This window comes from Carassius auratus, chromosome 27 (genome assembly GCF_003368295.1).
Source record: "Carassius auratus strain Wakin chromosome 27, ASM336829v1, whole genome shotgun sequence".
Classification (NCBI taxonomy): domain Eukaryota; kingdom Metazoa; phylum Chordata; class Actinopteri; order Cypriniformes; family Cyprinidae; genus Carassius; species Carassius auratus.
In genome coordinates, this window is record NC_039269.1 from 2,659,824 (window position 1) to 2,676,596 (window position 16,773).

The 16,773-nt window shown below is 37.0% G+C and overlaps 1 protein-coding gene across 3 annotated transcripts; it reads left to right on the forward strand.

The window, feature by feature from the left end:
- The first annotated feature begins 5,186 nt into the window (after positions 1 to 5,186).
- Positions 5,187 to 15,209, forward strand: LOC113045081 (myelin protein P0-like). Of its 3 annotated transcripts, none has more exons than XM_026205220.1 (6): positions 5,187 to 5,355; positions 6,113 to 6,276; positions 7,503 to 7,716; positions 8,350 to 8,479; positions 9,039 to 9,087; positions 12,038 to 15,209. In XM_026205220.1, the coding sequence occupies exons 1-6, from the start codon at positions 5,202 to 5,204 to the stop codon at positions 12,119 to 12,121; spliced, it is 795 nt and encodes a 264-aa protein (XP_026061005.1). In that variant the 5' UTR covers positions 5,187 to 5,201; the 3' UTR covers positions 12,122 to 15,209. The 3 variants fall into 3 exon arrangements, with proteins under 3 accessions (XP_026061005.1, XP_026061007.1, XP_026061006.1); XM_026205222.1 differs by having other exon boundaries at positions 13,582 to 15,209; XM_026205221.1 differs by lacking the exon at positions 12,038 to 15,209 and adding an exon at positions 11,758 to 12,031.
- Positions 15,210 to 16,773: the final 1,564 nt, after the last annotated feature.

Here is a 16,773-nt window from a genome sequence, read left to right on the forward strand (position 1 = left end):
TTGTACATTATGCACTATTCTGGACTTCAGTAATAAATATAGCCTAGCTTATGAGTCATCTGGACCACATGATGATTTCATCTATCGTTTTTTAATCTTGAAATCTTCGGTACCTGTTCGCTGCAATCGTATGGACAAAAGCGTCCAGAGTAGTTTTCATTTTTCCTTTTATGAGCCAAAAAAAGAGACGTATATGTGTTTGTAATGATTTGAGGGTGAGTAAATGACAATTTTCATTCTTTACTGAACTATCTCTTTTGGGCTTGTAATGTATTCCTTGAGTATGGACCATAAGCGTGTGCGAGAGCTCAAAGGTTTCATGGCAGACTGCGTTTCCTCAGGGTAAATATACCGCTCTCCACCCAGAGGACCGCGTGTGTGTCATGCTAACTTGTCAGCAAACAGTCTCAAACACTCCCTGAGAGTCTTGTAGGTCACAAAATCATTGGAATGAATCAAATGAGACCCATTTTCTGTCCTCTTCCATTGACAGGGACAGAGAGAGAGAGAGTACACACTGGCCCCAAATTTCTCTCTCTCTCTTTCGCTTTCCAAGTTCCTCACTCCTACTCCAGCACACGGTTCCTCAACACAATAACTCATCTTTAAATCCAAACAATGCTTTTGTTCTCCATTTTATGCCCCTCCTCTGCATCCCTTCATCTCTCTCTCCCTGCATCCCTTGTTTTGGTGCTCCCAGTGACATCCCTGCCATGTGAGAACAAGAGCCGAGGGTAGAATGGAGGGAGGAAGAAAAGACAGATCGCTTCTTTGTCCCGACGTGACCCAGCTGAATGTCAGCTCTGTTGCCATTAGGCGTGTGTGTGTTTTGCTACCACAGTGGATGGCTTGGGTTTGATGATGTCAGTTTTAAGGACTCCTTTGCTGTGGAGTGTGTGTGGATGTCTACTGGTGACATATTTAGGTCTAATGTCATCAGATATAATGTACATTGCATGGTTTCAACAGTATTCATATAGTTAAACCACACTTAAATCTATAAGAATGTAAATTATTTAATAAAAAGGCTATTATAATTTATCGAAACAAGTGGTATTAAGAGTGATCATGCTTTTTTTTTTAAAATCTAAATATTTTACAAAACATGATTATTAGATTTAAAATAATAAAGCATTGGTTAAAATGAAGACAAAGTACTACATTGTGACTTTCTTGTCAGTTTTAGTATCGAGATACTATAGTTTTTATTAATATCTTCGATACTTAAATTTTCATTTTAATCATAAAGATTTAGTCATTCATTATTATATTCAGATCTCTGTATGTTCTTTGTGTTATGATAGGTTAGACTTAAGTTTCCCCAAAACAGCTTTTTTGTTATATTTTATTTTACTTTATGAATGTCATCTGTGTTGCTAGTAGCCGTGTGTTTGATGTCAGACAGCGTAAAGGTTTTTTTTTTTTTTTTTTTTTTTTTTTGCTGTGGTCTGTCTTTTTTAGATTGTCCATTTGGGGATATAGGGATATAATTGTGATTATGAATGTCCCCTCTTTTTGTAGTAGGTGTATGTTTTTGATGTCAGACCACTTCAAGGATTTTTTTGTTTGTTTATTTTTTGTGATAATTGTAATAATATAAAGAATATATTACAAGGTAACATTACAAATATTTTCTGATGTCATTGTTAACTTTGACATCCATAAAGATTTTATTTTATTTTTTATCTTATTTTATTCAGTTCGAAATCTTATGTTAACAACAGACAGAAGTTAGCACAGCTAAAACACCAACATTATATATATATATATATATATATATATATATATATATATATATATATATATATATATATATATAAACATAAAACTGTGATAATGTTTCAGTATGGTTGACATAAAATGACCTTCCCTACAAAATCCCTGACAAATCTTTAAGGTGTTTTTGCATATTTTTACAGTCAAGATGCTTTCAGCAGTATATAAAGTAGATATGCAATCATTTCAGTTTCATTTCACATTAGTCTTCAGCGGTTTATTCTCATGTATACACTGCTGCATTTTGTCATCTCTTATCTTTTCTCAATTTTCTCTCTTTCGCAGGTTTTTCACCAGCCTGTCTGTCTTTCCTCATGCTCATTCTACAGCTGTCACTCAAGACTGTGTGTTCCAGTAGCTCTCACTTGGGATTCAGCTGATGGTGCATTTTGATTGGTCCTGCTGTCAAAGTCAAACCCAATGTCAACACTGTGGTCATGCCCTTTGATTTCCATCTGTATGCAACAAACACGTCTAATATACTCGCATTAGTGTTAACCCGAATGCATCGCCTTGTTTATGCATTCTCATCTTTGAGTTATGTATTATTATTTAACTATTTGTTTTAAGTTGTGTCTCCTTTGGGATTGCAGTAAATTGGCCAAAAACGCCTAAACTGGCATATTTGCAGAAATGTCTAATAAGGTTCACAGTCCCTGTAGCTCTGAACGGAAAAAAAGAAGTGGAGAAGGGACCCGTAACCTTGGAAACCAACAGGAATGTCATATTTGGCTGCTTTTGTTAACTGACGTATGCCATTGTGTATCATTACATTTCTCAAGTTGAGCAAACTGTCATTAGCTGCATTTTTAATGTGCATATATTTATTTTTACTTTATATCTAGCATGTTAGTCTTATTTCTTTTGAAAAAAAAAAATAAATAAATAAATAAATAAATATATATATATATATATATATATATATATATATATATATATATATATATAATTGTTTTATTTAATTTGTTCAGTGTGCATGGACACAGTAAATTGATTAAAATTGACAAAATGTTGTTTTGTTTAAAAGTTTTCTGTTTTATCAAAGTATGTTATGAAAAGTATTATGGTTTCCGCAAAAAATAAATAAATAAATACAAAATTAAGCAGCATGAAAAAGAGCAGCAAAATCAACATATTATAATGATTTCTGAAGGATCATGTGACACCTGAGTTTGGAAGAATGGCTACTGAAAATGTAGCTTTACATCCCAGGAGTTAATAAATTAAATTTCAAAATGTGTTCATATTGCAAACACTTACTTTAAATGTTTATTTTAATTAATTTTTATTTTTTTTGTCAACTAATGCTGTTTTTCTGGTTATGAATGAAAAGTAAAACACGTTTGAAGTTTGTGACGTACACTAAATCCAAAAGATGCCAGATTCTCCAAATGGTCAGATTTATCACACCACTATCCCAATGTCCTCATATCAACTCATGTTTATATCTCCCTCTCTAATATGTTCTGTCCGCTTTAATGCCATTTTGCTGGAATAAGAGGAGTGGGTGGGAGACTGGAGGAGGAAAGAATGCAAACCTTTGTCTACAGACAATGATGGTGGAAGAGAAAGAAAGCAGCTCTAAATTAGACCCGCCCGCTCACCCCATGTCTTTCTGTCTGTCTCTCTCTCTCTGTATTGTTGTGTCTGGAAGACGTCAGCAGAGGAGAGGAATCTGAAGAGAGGGACACATGGAAAAAGAGAAGGATGAAGAAAGAGATGTCTTTGTTTCATCCCATAAATGTGTCCTGGTGAAAGGGCAGCGAGAGGAGAAACAGGGTCAGGAGGAGACTTTCTCTCTCTCACTGTCATACTCACTCTCTTGCCCCGTCTTTCTTTTCTCCTTGATGTGATATTGTTATCATCATGCATTAATATATTGTGTTTGTTGTTAAAGGGATAGTTGTTAAAAAGGTTTGTTCATTCCTGTAACCCAAACAGTAGAGCGTAGCGCAATCAACGCCAAGGTCATGGGTTCAATTACTAGGAATACATGAACTGAAAGATGAGTATCTTTAATGCTGTATATGTCGCTTTAGATGGCATGGCTGCTAAATGCGTAAATATCAGTGGAAAAATTTAAAATATTAAATGATTCATTCACTGTTATGTCATTTCAAACCTGTATGACTTTCATTCTCATGTGGAAAAAGAAGATATTTTGAGAACTGTTTTATGACTATAAAACGGAAGTAAGGGGTAAATAATGATAGCAACAGTTAAGATAAAATTTCTGATAGCTTGTATTATAAATAAATGGGATGTTTATAATTGTATAATGGATTACTTGCATAAAATGCAATCACATAAAGTAAATGTTCATCTTGAAATATTATTTAATCTAACATTTTAGATTATAAAAATAATTTCAGATTTCACTGCAAATGTACAACAACCTGGATATTTTTACAGTTAAAAGCTGTTTCGCTTACTAAAAAATATAAACTGTAAGTCAAGTGATAGAAGGGATGTGTAGATTGTGTTCCAACAGGTTTTTCAGTTGCATTGATCATGCTGAAAATTTAGAGGCCTTAGATATTCACATATACATAGTACTGCAGGCTTTATAGAGTTAAAGATGAAACGTTGGTTCGATTTAATATGCAAATTAAGGTAGGTCAATTCCTCCAACAGTCTAAACACCATGGTGCTCTCAAAACATTGCTTTGCCAACGTTGGCTCAACCATTTGGCTTGTATTTGGGACATGAAAACCTGTTTGTCCGAATAATGGCACATAGTCAGGAAACCTGTTTGGAAGCATTATTACATTTTTCTGTGATCCTGGCGGTACTTAAAATACACCCTTCACCTTTAAATGCATCTTCCTTCCTGTTGCGGTGAATGTGAGTGGCAGGCAGATGGCGACCGGGTCAGGACAGGTGAGATGGAAGAGACCTGCAGCTCATTGTGTTTTCAGACCGATGGCTTCTCCGGGTATGATTTGTTTATAGAGTCGAATCATCAGCATAAGAGAGGAAGGATTACAGACAAACAGCACTCAAGCGTGACAGGATAAGGAGAAGGGAGGTATCAGAGTATTAAACCACAGACACACACACACACACACACACACACACTTAACTCCAAACATAATCTGACCAACTTAGAGATTGTCTTTCTTTAATGCTGCAGTGTTTTTGTCCTTCAATTTGATCTTTCCTTGTTAAACATATTCTGCAATGCTTTTATTAACTGGCTGGAGAGCGAGAGAGAGGGTTCATTCTCAGGTTATTGTATCACTTGTCCTTTCTATATCGTGTTCATAGACTGTCTTTTAGAAGGAGAAAAAGAGAGGGAGCGAGAGAGACTATCGTGTCAGGGACGGTGCCAAAGAAAGGGCAAGAGATAATGAGGTGGTGGAGGCGGGGCTAATGTTTGGGGTGTGGTTGGGTATAAAGTCCAGGACTGAATAGTCTCATCTTGATGCCCTCTGGTCTCATTCCCTTTCCCTTCCATCTCTTCTCCTTTCACCATCCCTCGCTCTCTCGGAACCCCTCACACACTGACCTGCGGGGAGAACAGAGGGAGATCATGCTGTCTGTACTGGCACTGACGTCCGTGGTGCTCTTGGGCATAGGTAAATACATTTAATCTATCTTGCATTTTATTATTTTGATACAACAAAGCAAACTAACTAACTTTGAAGCTAACCAGAAGCCCTTCTCATAAGTGTCTATACAGTATTACAGAATTACTGTACGTTCAGACTCACCTGTCGTTTGTGCACCTGTTGCCTACCTGTTCGAAACTGGCCCAGTTCGAGAAATGAAGCAGATCAGAAAGGACTGATCAAAGAGTCAGAACAGAGAGACACTTTCCTTCATTTTTACTTCTCTTTATTGTTTTAAATCGACCCTTTCATTTGTTTAATTATATCTGTAGGTCTTAAGTTCTTTTTTATAAGTTTTTTTTCTTTCTTATTTCTAAATGTACAAAAATATTAAATAGAATAAACTGCTGTATCAAAGACATTTAAAAAAATCAAGCATTTATTCTTGTTCTGGGTCTAGGTTTATTTTTGTATCAGTTGTCTATTCAATGAATTTAAATTTTATAATATTTTCTAACATGTACATAAATTGCTTACTCTATAGAATATATCAATGATACAAATGCTGTATTTTATGCTATCTTATATATATATGTGATGGTCTTATTGTTCACTTTTATTGAAATTTTAATTATTTAATTTGTGCGAATTTCTGTGGCTATCATTTAAAATAAATCTTTAGTGACAAATTGTTGACTTTTCATGTTTCAAAGATGTTCTTTAGAATCATATTTGTGTCCCCATGTTGCTAATATTCCGGACCCTGTGTGTTTGTTTGCTCCAGCCTCTCAGACCACGGCTATTGTTGTGTACACAAGCTGGGAGAGACATGCGCTGGTGGGCACAGATGTCAGACTCTCCTGCTCTTTCTTCTCTTGGCAATGGACTTCTCCAGACGTAACCTTCTCATGGCACTACCGTCCAGATGGGGCAAAAGAAGCCATCTCTGTGCGTAGAAATACACATGCAGAAACACACTATTTTAAGACAATACCTACACCTTTTTCTGGTTTACAGTGAAAGATTATTTAAAGTGATAGGTAACCCCAAATATTACATTTTTAATAACTCAACCCATATAACATATTGTAGCATGGAACACATAAGAGATATTTTGCAGAATGTCCAGACTTCTCTTTTCTTTAACCTGGTCCCCATCCACGTTTCTTTGCAAGAGAGAAAGTTATACAGATATGACAGAACACGAGTGAGAAAAAAATGACTTAGTGTTTGTTTTTAGCTGAACTTTCTCTTTAAGATGTTGTGTCTATACAGACAAACACACACAAAATTAACATACAGATCATTTTATAATAAATCAGTTGACTAATCTGAAGATTCATTTCACTGATTTAATTTTAGATCATTTGTTTTTTTAAACGTCACACTTATATCTGAATAGTCAAGCATTCTTCAGAAAACCAAGGCTGCAAAGGCATTTTAACCACATCAAAAGAAGGACTTTTTCACGTCACATAACTTAATTTGTTTGGATGCCTTATTGTATGTCTATATTCCAGGATATCTGAAAAGAAAATTAAAAAAGCTGTGCTTGCTTGAGAGCAGCTACTTCAATTTCACAAGTTTTTAATTATTATTTTAATTTGCAATTACAGCATGAAGCCTCATATTATTAATGTAGTGTGATTGCATTTCCCTAAACCTGTTAAAAGGTGTATGCATTGGTAGTGTAACTCACATATCTGTATGAGTACATGCCCAGCCCTTGGGAATACCCTTGTGTCTGTGTGGTTTGTAGAGATAATTACCTTGCAAACAGAAATATTAGTTCCTTGTGGGTGTAGTTCTGCTTTCCAAATTGTATTGTACCATGAAAGTCTTTAGGTTGGCCAACCGGCTGCATTTATTTCAGGATGCTTGTTCATACGAGTAATTCTAGTAGTTTAAAATCTAATTTCTTTTGCTATGCAGTGGAACAGAGTGTAGTGAATTGAATAGCATGACTTCATTTGATTTGTAAATTAGTTTATCAGAAATTTAATTTGATAAAAAATTATAAATCTGTAAAATCACATTTTCCACTGTAAGTAGATTTGCGGTGAAAATTCTCTGCTTTTTTGAAATTGATGCATTTGATGAAATCATATCTAAAATAGGTTTACATTTCATGATAAGATATAGGATGATAATATAAGCTGTCTATCATCATTTAGATTTTCCACTATGCCGGCGGAATACCCTATGTGGATACCAAAGGCCCGTTCCGGGACCGTATGGAATTTGTGGGGAACCCCAGTCGCCGCGATGGTTCTATCCTTCTAAAGAATGTTGACTTTGCAGACAACGGAACCTTCACCTGTGATGCCAAGAACCCACCTGACATTGCTGGCAGCCCCTCTCACGTTCGACTGTTTGTGTTTGAGAAGGGTAACAGATCACTTTTTTGTCTTCATCCACTAATAAGAAATGATTTTAAGAACCAAAAAACGGCTGCTTCGCAGAGAAACGTACTGCACAAGAGAACCCTTTGCTTTCCTCTCATGCTGCAGTTTCTATCAAGACTGCCTTTAGGCCCATCTTATTCCAGGGTGGCATACAAAATCTAGGAAATCATATGGCAGGAGATGAAAGTTTGCTGCTAATGGAAGCACAAAATAACAGTAAGGCAGAGAGTCCTGAGTGGTTTCCTTGTGTGGTCGTACTTTTTTTTTTCTGAAAGTACAATTTCCATGAAGAATAGCCTTTGTTGAATCCAAAAGCCTCACACAGCACAGGTGTTTTTGAGTTTCCTCTTTGTTTCCCTTTTAAACAGTAAATTTAACTTCTCAGTACGGTATTAGTGGGATATGTCGAGGAAAAAATGAGAAAATTTCCAGGTGGACATTGATTGATGTTGTTTGGAGTTATTTTCCAGTAATATAGTCGTGTCTGTAAAAACCCACACCACATAAAACTGGTGCATTACGGCAAAGACACACTGCAACTAATAGATCAGTAAAACTGCTCTTTAATCTGCAGACCTCAACGCTTCTCACTGTATATTCTCTCTTCTTCTCTCAGTTCCAGTCCAGGCTGGTGTGATAACAGGAGCAATTATTGGCGTAGTGTTGGGACTGCTGATCCTCATTGTGGCAATTTACTATCTGATGCGTTTCCTGGTGGCCAGACGAGTGTTCAGCTTGAGCATGAGGTCAGTCTGGGAGCATCTGCTCCCTCAAGCCCGACCCGACCCTCTGCCCGGCCTTGACACACATACTCCTATTCACACACACACACACACACACACACACACACACACACACACACAGACATGGTTAGCAAGACACAACCCAGATCCCCACCAGTCACACACACAAAAACACACGCCATGAGCAAGGCATTGACAGAACCCCCAGCCAAACTGAGGACTACTAAGTCACCTATTCTTTCACAGCCAGATTAAATGCACAACTATTTTACCAAGAACTGCACATATTTGACATGTGACTTTTGAGCAACCAACTGCTGTTTGTTTTGTTTTTATGTGCATGTCCATTATAGTCTTCCATAAATATAAAGTATTAATGTACAGTAATTCAATATACTGTTCTACTTGTAAATGTAAACGGTGCTTGTTCTATCAACTTTGAACAACTTTTCTACAACTTGTCAACTGTAAAAATCAGAGTACCTTCACAACAAGCAGTTGAGTCCTCCTTCCACCAGGTGTCCACTTTTTTCATGCAATCTTTGTATTTTTGTTCCCTTAGTAAACACGGCAGGAAAGGCAAAGGAAAAGAAGGATCACAGCAAAAACAGGCAAGTGCCCACCTGCGTCCACTCTAAATATGCACACAAACACACACATTCACATACACACATGCTTGCCAGTTTCTTTCTCTTGAGCTTTATTAAAGACCTCCTGTCCTCCGGTAGTCTCCCCATTTTTTGTCTGTGGTTACTTTTGACCAAAGTCCTTTTAAAAAATAAAAAAATAAATAGTCTGTCCATTTCCACACACTTCCAGTCAAAAGTTCAGAATAATTATGTTCTTATGCTGACCTAGGAGGAATTTATTTGATCAAAAATACAGTAATTTGTTAAATATTATTACAATTTAAAATAACTATTTTTGTTTTCATATATGTTAAAATAACATTTATTCTTATGATGCAAAGCTGAATTTTCAGCAGCAATTACTCCAGTGTCACGTGATCATGAAATCATTCTAATATGCTGATTTGGCACTTAAAAAATATTTCTTATTATTAGCAATGTTGAAAACAGTTGTGCTGCTTGAATTTTTTTGGTAAAAACTGTAAAACAATACTCAAAGGTTTGAGGTAAGTAAGTATTAATTAATTAATACTTTTATTTAGCAATAGTGCATGAAATTGATCCAAACTGATGGTAAAGACATAATTCAAGTAAGTGCGGTTCTTTAGATTTTTCTATCAAAGAATCCTTAGAGGGGGAAATTCCACAAAAAAAAATATAAGAAGCAAAATTGTTTCCAGTAATAATAAGAAACAGTATAAATAATTGAGCACGTATAATAACTGAGCACCAAATCAGCATATTAAAATGATTTCTGAAGGATCATGTTGCACAGAAATAATGTTTGCTGAAAATTCAGCTTTGCCATCACTGGAATACATTACATCTAAAAATGTATATAAAAAAAGAAAAAATGATCAAATAAATGCATCTTTGGTGAGCATAAACTTTTTTTCATTTCCAAAAAAATAAAAATCGTATTTATTCATACAGTGTACATTAGATTTAATTAAAAATTAAGCAGATAAAATAATATAATAAATTAAACTGTTATATAGATAAAAAAAAATAATAATAAATTATATTAATAAATAACTCTAATTATATATATTAGAAATATAATAAAATAAATGCATTAATAATAATAAGCAATAAAGAAGAGTCAGGTTCTTGGAAGCCAAAACTTCAATTAAAGCTACATCTACCTCATTGTTTGTGCTCTTGTCTGCATGCCAGTTTATGAAGCCTCATTTAGACACAAGCACACAGGCAAGTTTGTCGTTGCTACATATACTGCAATTGTGTGCAATTAGCCATGTGGAGAAATTAGGCTACAGTATAACAATTCTTAAGATACCAATGGGATGACATTAAAGGTTAAACCAAAACGCAGATAATGGAAAATGATTTGTGGTCCAGATTGAAGAATACTGTACATTATCCCTCTCAGTTCTTCCCCGTGGTCCTGTGGACTTAGGGAACATCATATCAGTGTCATTGAGCTGGCAGTCAAATTGAGCTCAAACATATTTTTCTATGCTAACATGCCATTCGTTTACATACCACCTTACTCTTCTTTTTCTGTCTCTCTGGGTTTATTTGCTTCTGTGCACTTTTCCACTCCATTATCCTTCATATCACTGGTTTTTCTCCTCTAGCTGTCTCATCCCCTCCCTTTCCTGCTGTCCTCGTTCTCTCCACAGGTGAACTGTAAAATGCTGTCAGACTCAATCATGTATCTGCTTTAATCATATATTATATCATGACAAACACCATCACGTACAATCAAGCCACTGCCTTCCTCGCACACATCTCATCTTGTACAGGATCAAACTAGCAGATCTTGTATTGTTTATGATCTTTCTGTCTTTATTGCCTTTCTTTCTTTCTTTCTTTCTTTCTGTCATCGGTTTCAGTATACGCTCCTGTATTTGTGCTCCTCTGTGTGCGTCTCCTGTCAGCTTCACTCTTTCTCTTTCACTTCTTTATTTTCTTGGTTCTGTCAGTGCAAACCCAGTCCACCCTCCAATTTCCAGTGAACAGGTGAATTCAGGTTGATAAAGAGTCTATGGGCTGCAGAATAGAATTAAGGTCTCAGGACTTTAAAATCCTACAGCGGAAACATGCTGCAGAGTTTAACATGAGTTTAAAGTGCATTTATGTCACAAAAGCAGAAAGAAAAGATAATATGTACAGTAACTGTAAACCTTTCTGGAACATATTTCTAGATTTGATGTCACAAAGAATGTAAAGGAATATTTTGGGTAAAAAAACAAGTTAAGTTCCATCAACAGAGTTCTAAATTCAATGGTAATCAAGTTTAACTTGTGTTTATTCTGGAATATTCCTTTAAAGGTGAAGTGTTTAATTTATGCACTACTAGAAGCATCAAACGAACAGGATCTTTCCAAAACCCCACTAGCACGCTTTTATAGTTTTGAAAATGTTTTACTCACTGTAAAACTGGGTTAAAAGAAAGTATTTTTACTTTAAAAAATGATTCAATTCACCTTTAAGTGAGTTACATGCAGCACCATTTCAGGTTTCTGACAGAACTGAACCTTCTTTCTGAAAAAACAAAAGACAATCAGACTTGTTTCAGCATCCCAAGGGGTCAAAGGTCAGCTGTATAAAGATTCTTTTATTAAGGTGCTGTGATGTCACGCTGACACTCCCTAACTGGCCACTTCCTGTTTTGTCCTCCCTTTCCAGAAACCAAAAGTTCCCCTGGTGTTCATCTCCTTCTAACCCCTCGTTTAGCACTTCACTCTCTTCTTTCTTCTTCTTCTCTTCTGTAATGAAACTACCTGCCTTATTCTGGTTCCTCTCATCCGTTAAACTCATCTGACCATTCCCACCTAACCCACAAGCCCTTCTTTTTCCTTCTCTCCTTTCTCTCATTCTTGCTTTCTTTTTATTCCTCTATTTCTCTCTCTCTCTTTCCTCCCGTAGTGACTCACTCCTCCCCTCTCCACACTCCCTCTCTTTCCAGGCTTTGGCTGTGACGGATCCGGCCAAGCTGAAAGCGGCAGCGTCTGAGAAGAAGAAACAGGAGTCTCGCAGGGAGAAGAAATAGGGATTGTGGAGCAGAGAGCTAGAGCTCCAGAGCGGGGCCACCTCCACCCAGACCCAAGCCCAGGAAGAGGCTGCGGGGATGGGCAGGCAGGACAGGGTTCTTATGACCATTGAGCTAGAGCTCACTAAACAGGAGAGAGAGGGAGGGCAAACTAAAACGAGTCCCGCTGTGGTCTTTTCTCAACTCGCGCGCAAATTCACTCTCAAGTGAGAGAGACCGGTATGAAAAGAGGGGGTGGTGGAGAATTTTGGAGGCAAGGAGATAAAGATGAATCCTTAAAAACAAGAGGACAGGAGAGAGGTGAAATTTCTCATTTTGATTCAATTCCAAAAAAAAAAAAAAAACTGTGTCCAATCAATATGCAACACGATAAATCTACAAACACAATATCTATACATTTACTTGCAGCTGTGACAAAATATTTTATGATTATAACAAATAATTATTATATAGTTTGATATCATGTGGGTTGTTTGTGTTCTGTCGTTGTTATGTTCAGCTATGTAGCTCCGCCCACATTAAAATCTAATCACTCTCCGGATTCAGTGAGGTTCAAAATTCTGAATAGGTTCAACTGTATTTGTATTTATTTCATTTCAATGCATTGTGATTATAAACTATACAATCAGCTTAACAATTTGCAAGAAAATATTAGGATAGTTTTTTTTTTTATATGAATTTCAGAATCTGTTAGTATTTGATTTGACTTTTGCTTTTATAACAGCAGCTTTCAAGCTGCTTGAACTCCACAGTTTTGTGTAAAAACTGATTTGAGATTATCATTTTAAGTCCTAAATCCTAAAGCCTTCTGGGATGTTTCCAGGTTTAAATGAGCTCAAATCCCAGGTTTTTATTGTGGATTTTTGAACCCCACTCATGTCGTATATTGTACATCTGTTCTGTGAAAATGCGCTCAGTATTTGCTTTCAGGGAAAACAAGTTGTTGTGTTGCAACTGGTTAGGACACTTTTTTTTGTTTTTGTTTTTGGTTACAAAAAAAATCACACATTCACAACAAAACCCAGAGCTCAGAGCCGTCCATTACACACACACTGACAGTTTGTGAGAGCTGTAATAGTGGCAGAATGGTTTCCCCTTGTTAAGTGACAGACAACTCTCTCTCTCTCTCTCTCTCTCTCTCTCTCTCTCTCTCTTTCTCTCTCTACACATATTCAATCTTATACAAGAACACAATCCAAGCTGCACACTTTTCACACTTTATACTTTTGTTACAAAATGGTTTGGACACTTTATATTAACTGTCTTTTTTCTCATTCCCTCCCTCTATTTCTATTTTTCTCTGTTTTACTTCCTGTCTCTCTGTTTTGTCTGTCTTTGGTCTTCCTATTCTCTAATCTCTCTACCTTTTGTTTGGTCTTTATATAATATATACTTTGTCTTCTATTTTTTCACTATTCTTGTCATTTGATATACTGGTGCTATTACATCACTTCCTGTAGGCCGGCCCCCTAAAGTAGCCTCCCTCGCCATCCTCATTTTACTGAGAGCTAAATATAGCACTAGATCATGGAATCAAATACACACTTCCCCACTGTTAAAATTTCATTTCAGTCACATAAAATCTATTCATATTTTGTCCAACACACACTAACAATCATCTCATGTATCCCATCAAGCAATTTTAAGTGCTATCCCAATAGGTTTTTGACAGGAATTTGAATCTGATTTAGAGTTGGTGTGTTTTTGCTCTGACTGCAGTGACTGAAATACCCAAAATGACGTCGATACTGCTGGCAGAGACATTCACGCGCTGTGTGAGAGTTACTTGATACTCTAAGTCAAATTCTCATGTCTGTCCACACAAGCTGTTGTCTGACAAACAGCTGATTATTTTAACACTCTCTTGTAACTGGAGAGCTATCTGTGTCTTCCTTCTGTCCAGTGAGGGCCGGCTCCTACCGTTGCACTTTTCCCCCAACCATCTCCACACATCATTGGCAAGGCCCATCACTCCAACATGAGTCATAGTTTTACTTCACCTCTCTCTAATCCTCCTCTAACTATCACGAATGCTCATCCACCACCACCTCTTGTCATTCCCTGTTTCTGCTGGTATTAGAATTACCCCTGTGCTCTCTCCTGCCCCCTGCTGCCCACAGGAGAAAACATTTTAATTTGGCCGTACTGTTGCAAAGATGTCAATGCAAAAAAAAATTGAAGTTCTTTTAGCTAGCTCTCTGCTGACTACGATAGATGCGTGTTTTTCACGACTTTTGCATGTGTGTGTTTTAAGTCTGATGATATGTCTGTAACCTGTCAACGTGTTTGGGGAGCAAAACTACATAAAAACAACATTGTAGAAACATTCGTCATGTCATTGTTAGTAATGACAAGCTGTGCAGCAGCACCCTGGGACTGTTTGTGTGTTGGAAGCAGAAATATAATAGAGTTTAATGATGTTTAATAATATTTCTGCACTTTCATTTGACTGACATGGCAGAATTCATGTGGTTGTTTCTTCGTGAAGTGTTTACCATCATGGTGTTGGCATGTTAAGGCTGCGGGAAGTGATGCAATGAGGGTGGAAAGGTTTTTGGATTTTTGAGAGAGACATAAATTATGAAATACTGGGATGAAGACATGGACTGAACTCATATTCAGGTGAAAAGTCAAGCCAAAGTACAATAAACATCTCAGTCTCACAGGATATGTTTTTCTGTTCAAGTCTTCATGTCTATGCATGTCAGCCCCAAACCAGACAGGGGCTCTCATTGGGAATGCTAGGAAAAGCTATAGAATTGCAAGGGCTTGTGGGAATTATGTTTGTCAGCCTACAGACAGATGATTTTTATGCATCTCAGAGTAAATGTCGAGCAGCCACATGGTACCTGCCATTAAACTGTGTTTAAATATCGGGGAATTCCCATGTTGTATGTATTGTGCACCTTTATTGGTACAGGTCTAGGTAACCGTTCTTTCTTCAAACTCCATTAAAAAGTCTAATTATTTTATACATTTATTTTGACTTTAACACAGCTAACTTTGGATTTCTGTAAATGTCTTGTAAAAAGAAAATCTCAAGTTAGAATAATTTCAGAAAAACGTCAATAAAAACAAAATCAGATCCCTTGTGTGTTTTTGTGTGCACTGAATATAAACTGAATAACCATCAGTGTTATTGTATTGTAAACGTTTAAAAATGTTTTAAATTTTTTTATAAATATGTGTGGCTCTTGTTTACTCCTATCTCTCTTTTGGCGCACGGCTAAAAAATATGCTGGTTAGGTATGTTTTGACACTGGTATGCTGGTTTATGCAGCTCATGACCAGCATAAATGAGCAAAGGACCAGCATAAACCAGCACATGAACAGCATAAACCAGCAAAGGACCAGCATAAACCAGCAAAGGACCAGCATAAACCAACACAGGACCAGCATAAACCAGCACATGAACAGCATAAACCAGCAAAGGACCAGCATATACCAGCACATGAACAGCATAAACCAGCAAAGGACCAGCATAAACCAGCACAGGACCAGCATAAACCAGTACATGAACAGCATAAACCATCAAAGGACCAGCATAAACCAGTACATGAACAGCATAAACCAACACAGGACCAGCATAAACCAGCACAGGACCAGCATAAACCAATACATGAACAGCATAAACCAACACAGGACCAGCATAAACTAGCACATGAACAGCATAAACCAGCACAGGACCAGCATAAATCAGCAAAGGACCAGCATACCAGCACATGAACAGCATAAACCAGCAAAGGACCAGCATAAACCAGCACAGGACCAGCATAAACCAGTACATGAACAGCATAAACCAGCACACAAACAGCATAAACCAGCACAGGACCAGCATAAACCAGTACATGAACAGCATAAACCAGCAAATGAACAGCATAAACCAGCACATGAACAGCATAAACCATAAAAGGACCAGCATAAACCAGCACATGAACAGCATAAACCAGCAAAGGACCAGCATAAAACAGGACATGATCAGCATAAACCAGCAAAGGCAGCAGATGAACAGCATAAACCAGCAAAGGACCAGCATAAACCAGCACATGAACAGCTTAAACCAGCACAGGAGCAGCATAAACCAGCACATGATCAGCATAAACCAGCACATGATCAGCATAAACCAGCAAAGGACCAGCATAAACCAGCAAATGACCAGCATAAACCAGCAAATGACCAGCATAAACCAGCACATGAACAGCATAAACCAGCAAAGGACCAGCATAAACCATCAAAGGACCAGCATAAACCAGCAAAGGACCAGCATAAGCCAGCAAAGGACCAGCATAAACCAGCAAATGAACAGCATAAACCATCAAAGTACCAGCATAAACCAGCAAAGGACCAGCATAAACCAGAAAAAGAACAGCATAAACCAGCAAAGGACAAGCATAAACCAGAAAAACAGAAACAGAAAGGACCAGCATAAACCAGCAAAGGACCAGCATAAACCAGAAAAAGAACAGCATAAACCAGCAAAGGACCAGCATAAACCAGCAAAGGACAAGCATAAACCAGCATCCCAGCGTCAAAACATACCTAACCAGCATATGATGGTTTTTTTCAGCATGTATAGTTTTACAGACATGTGAAAGAACTAATAGTATAAATAACAACACACTTATCTCCAAAACACAATGTTTTCTTCAATT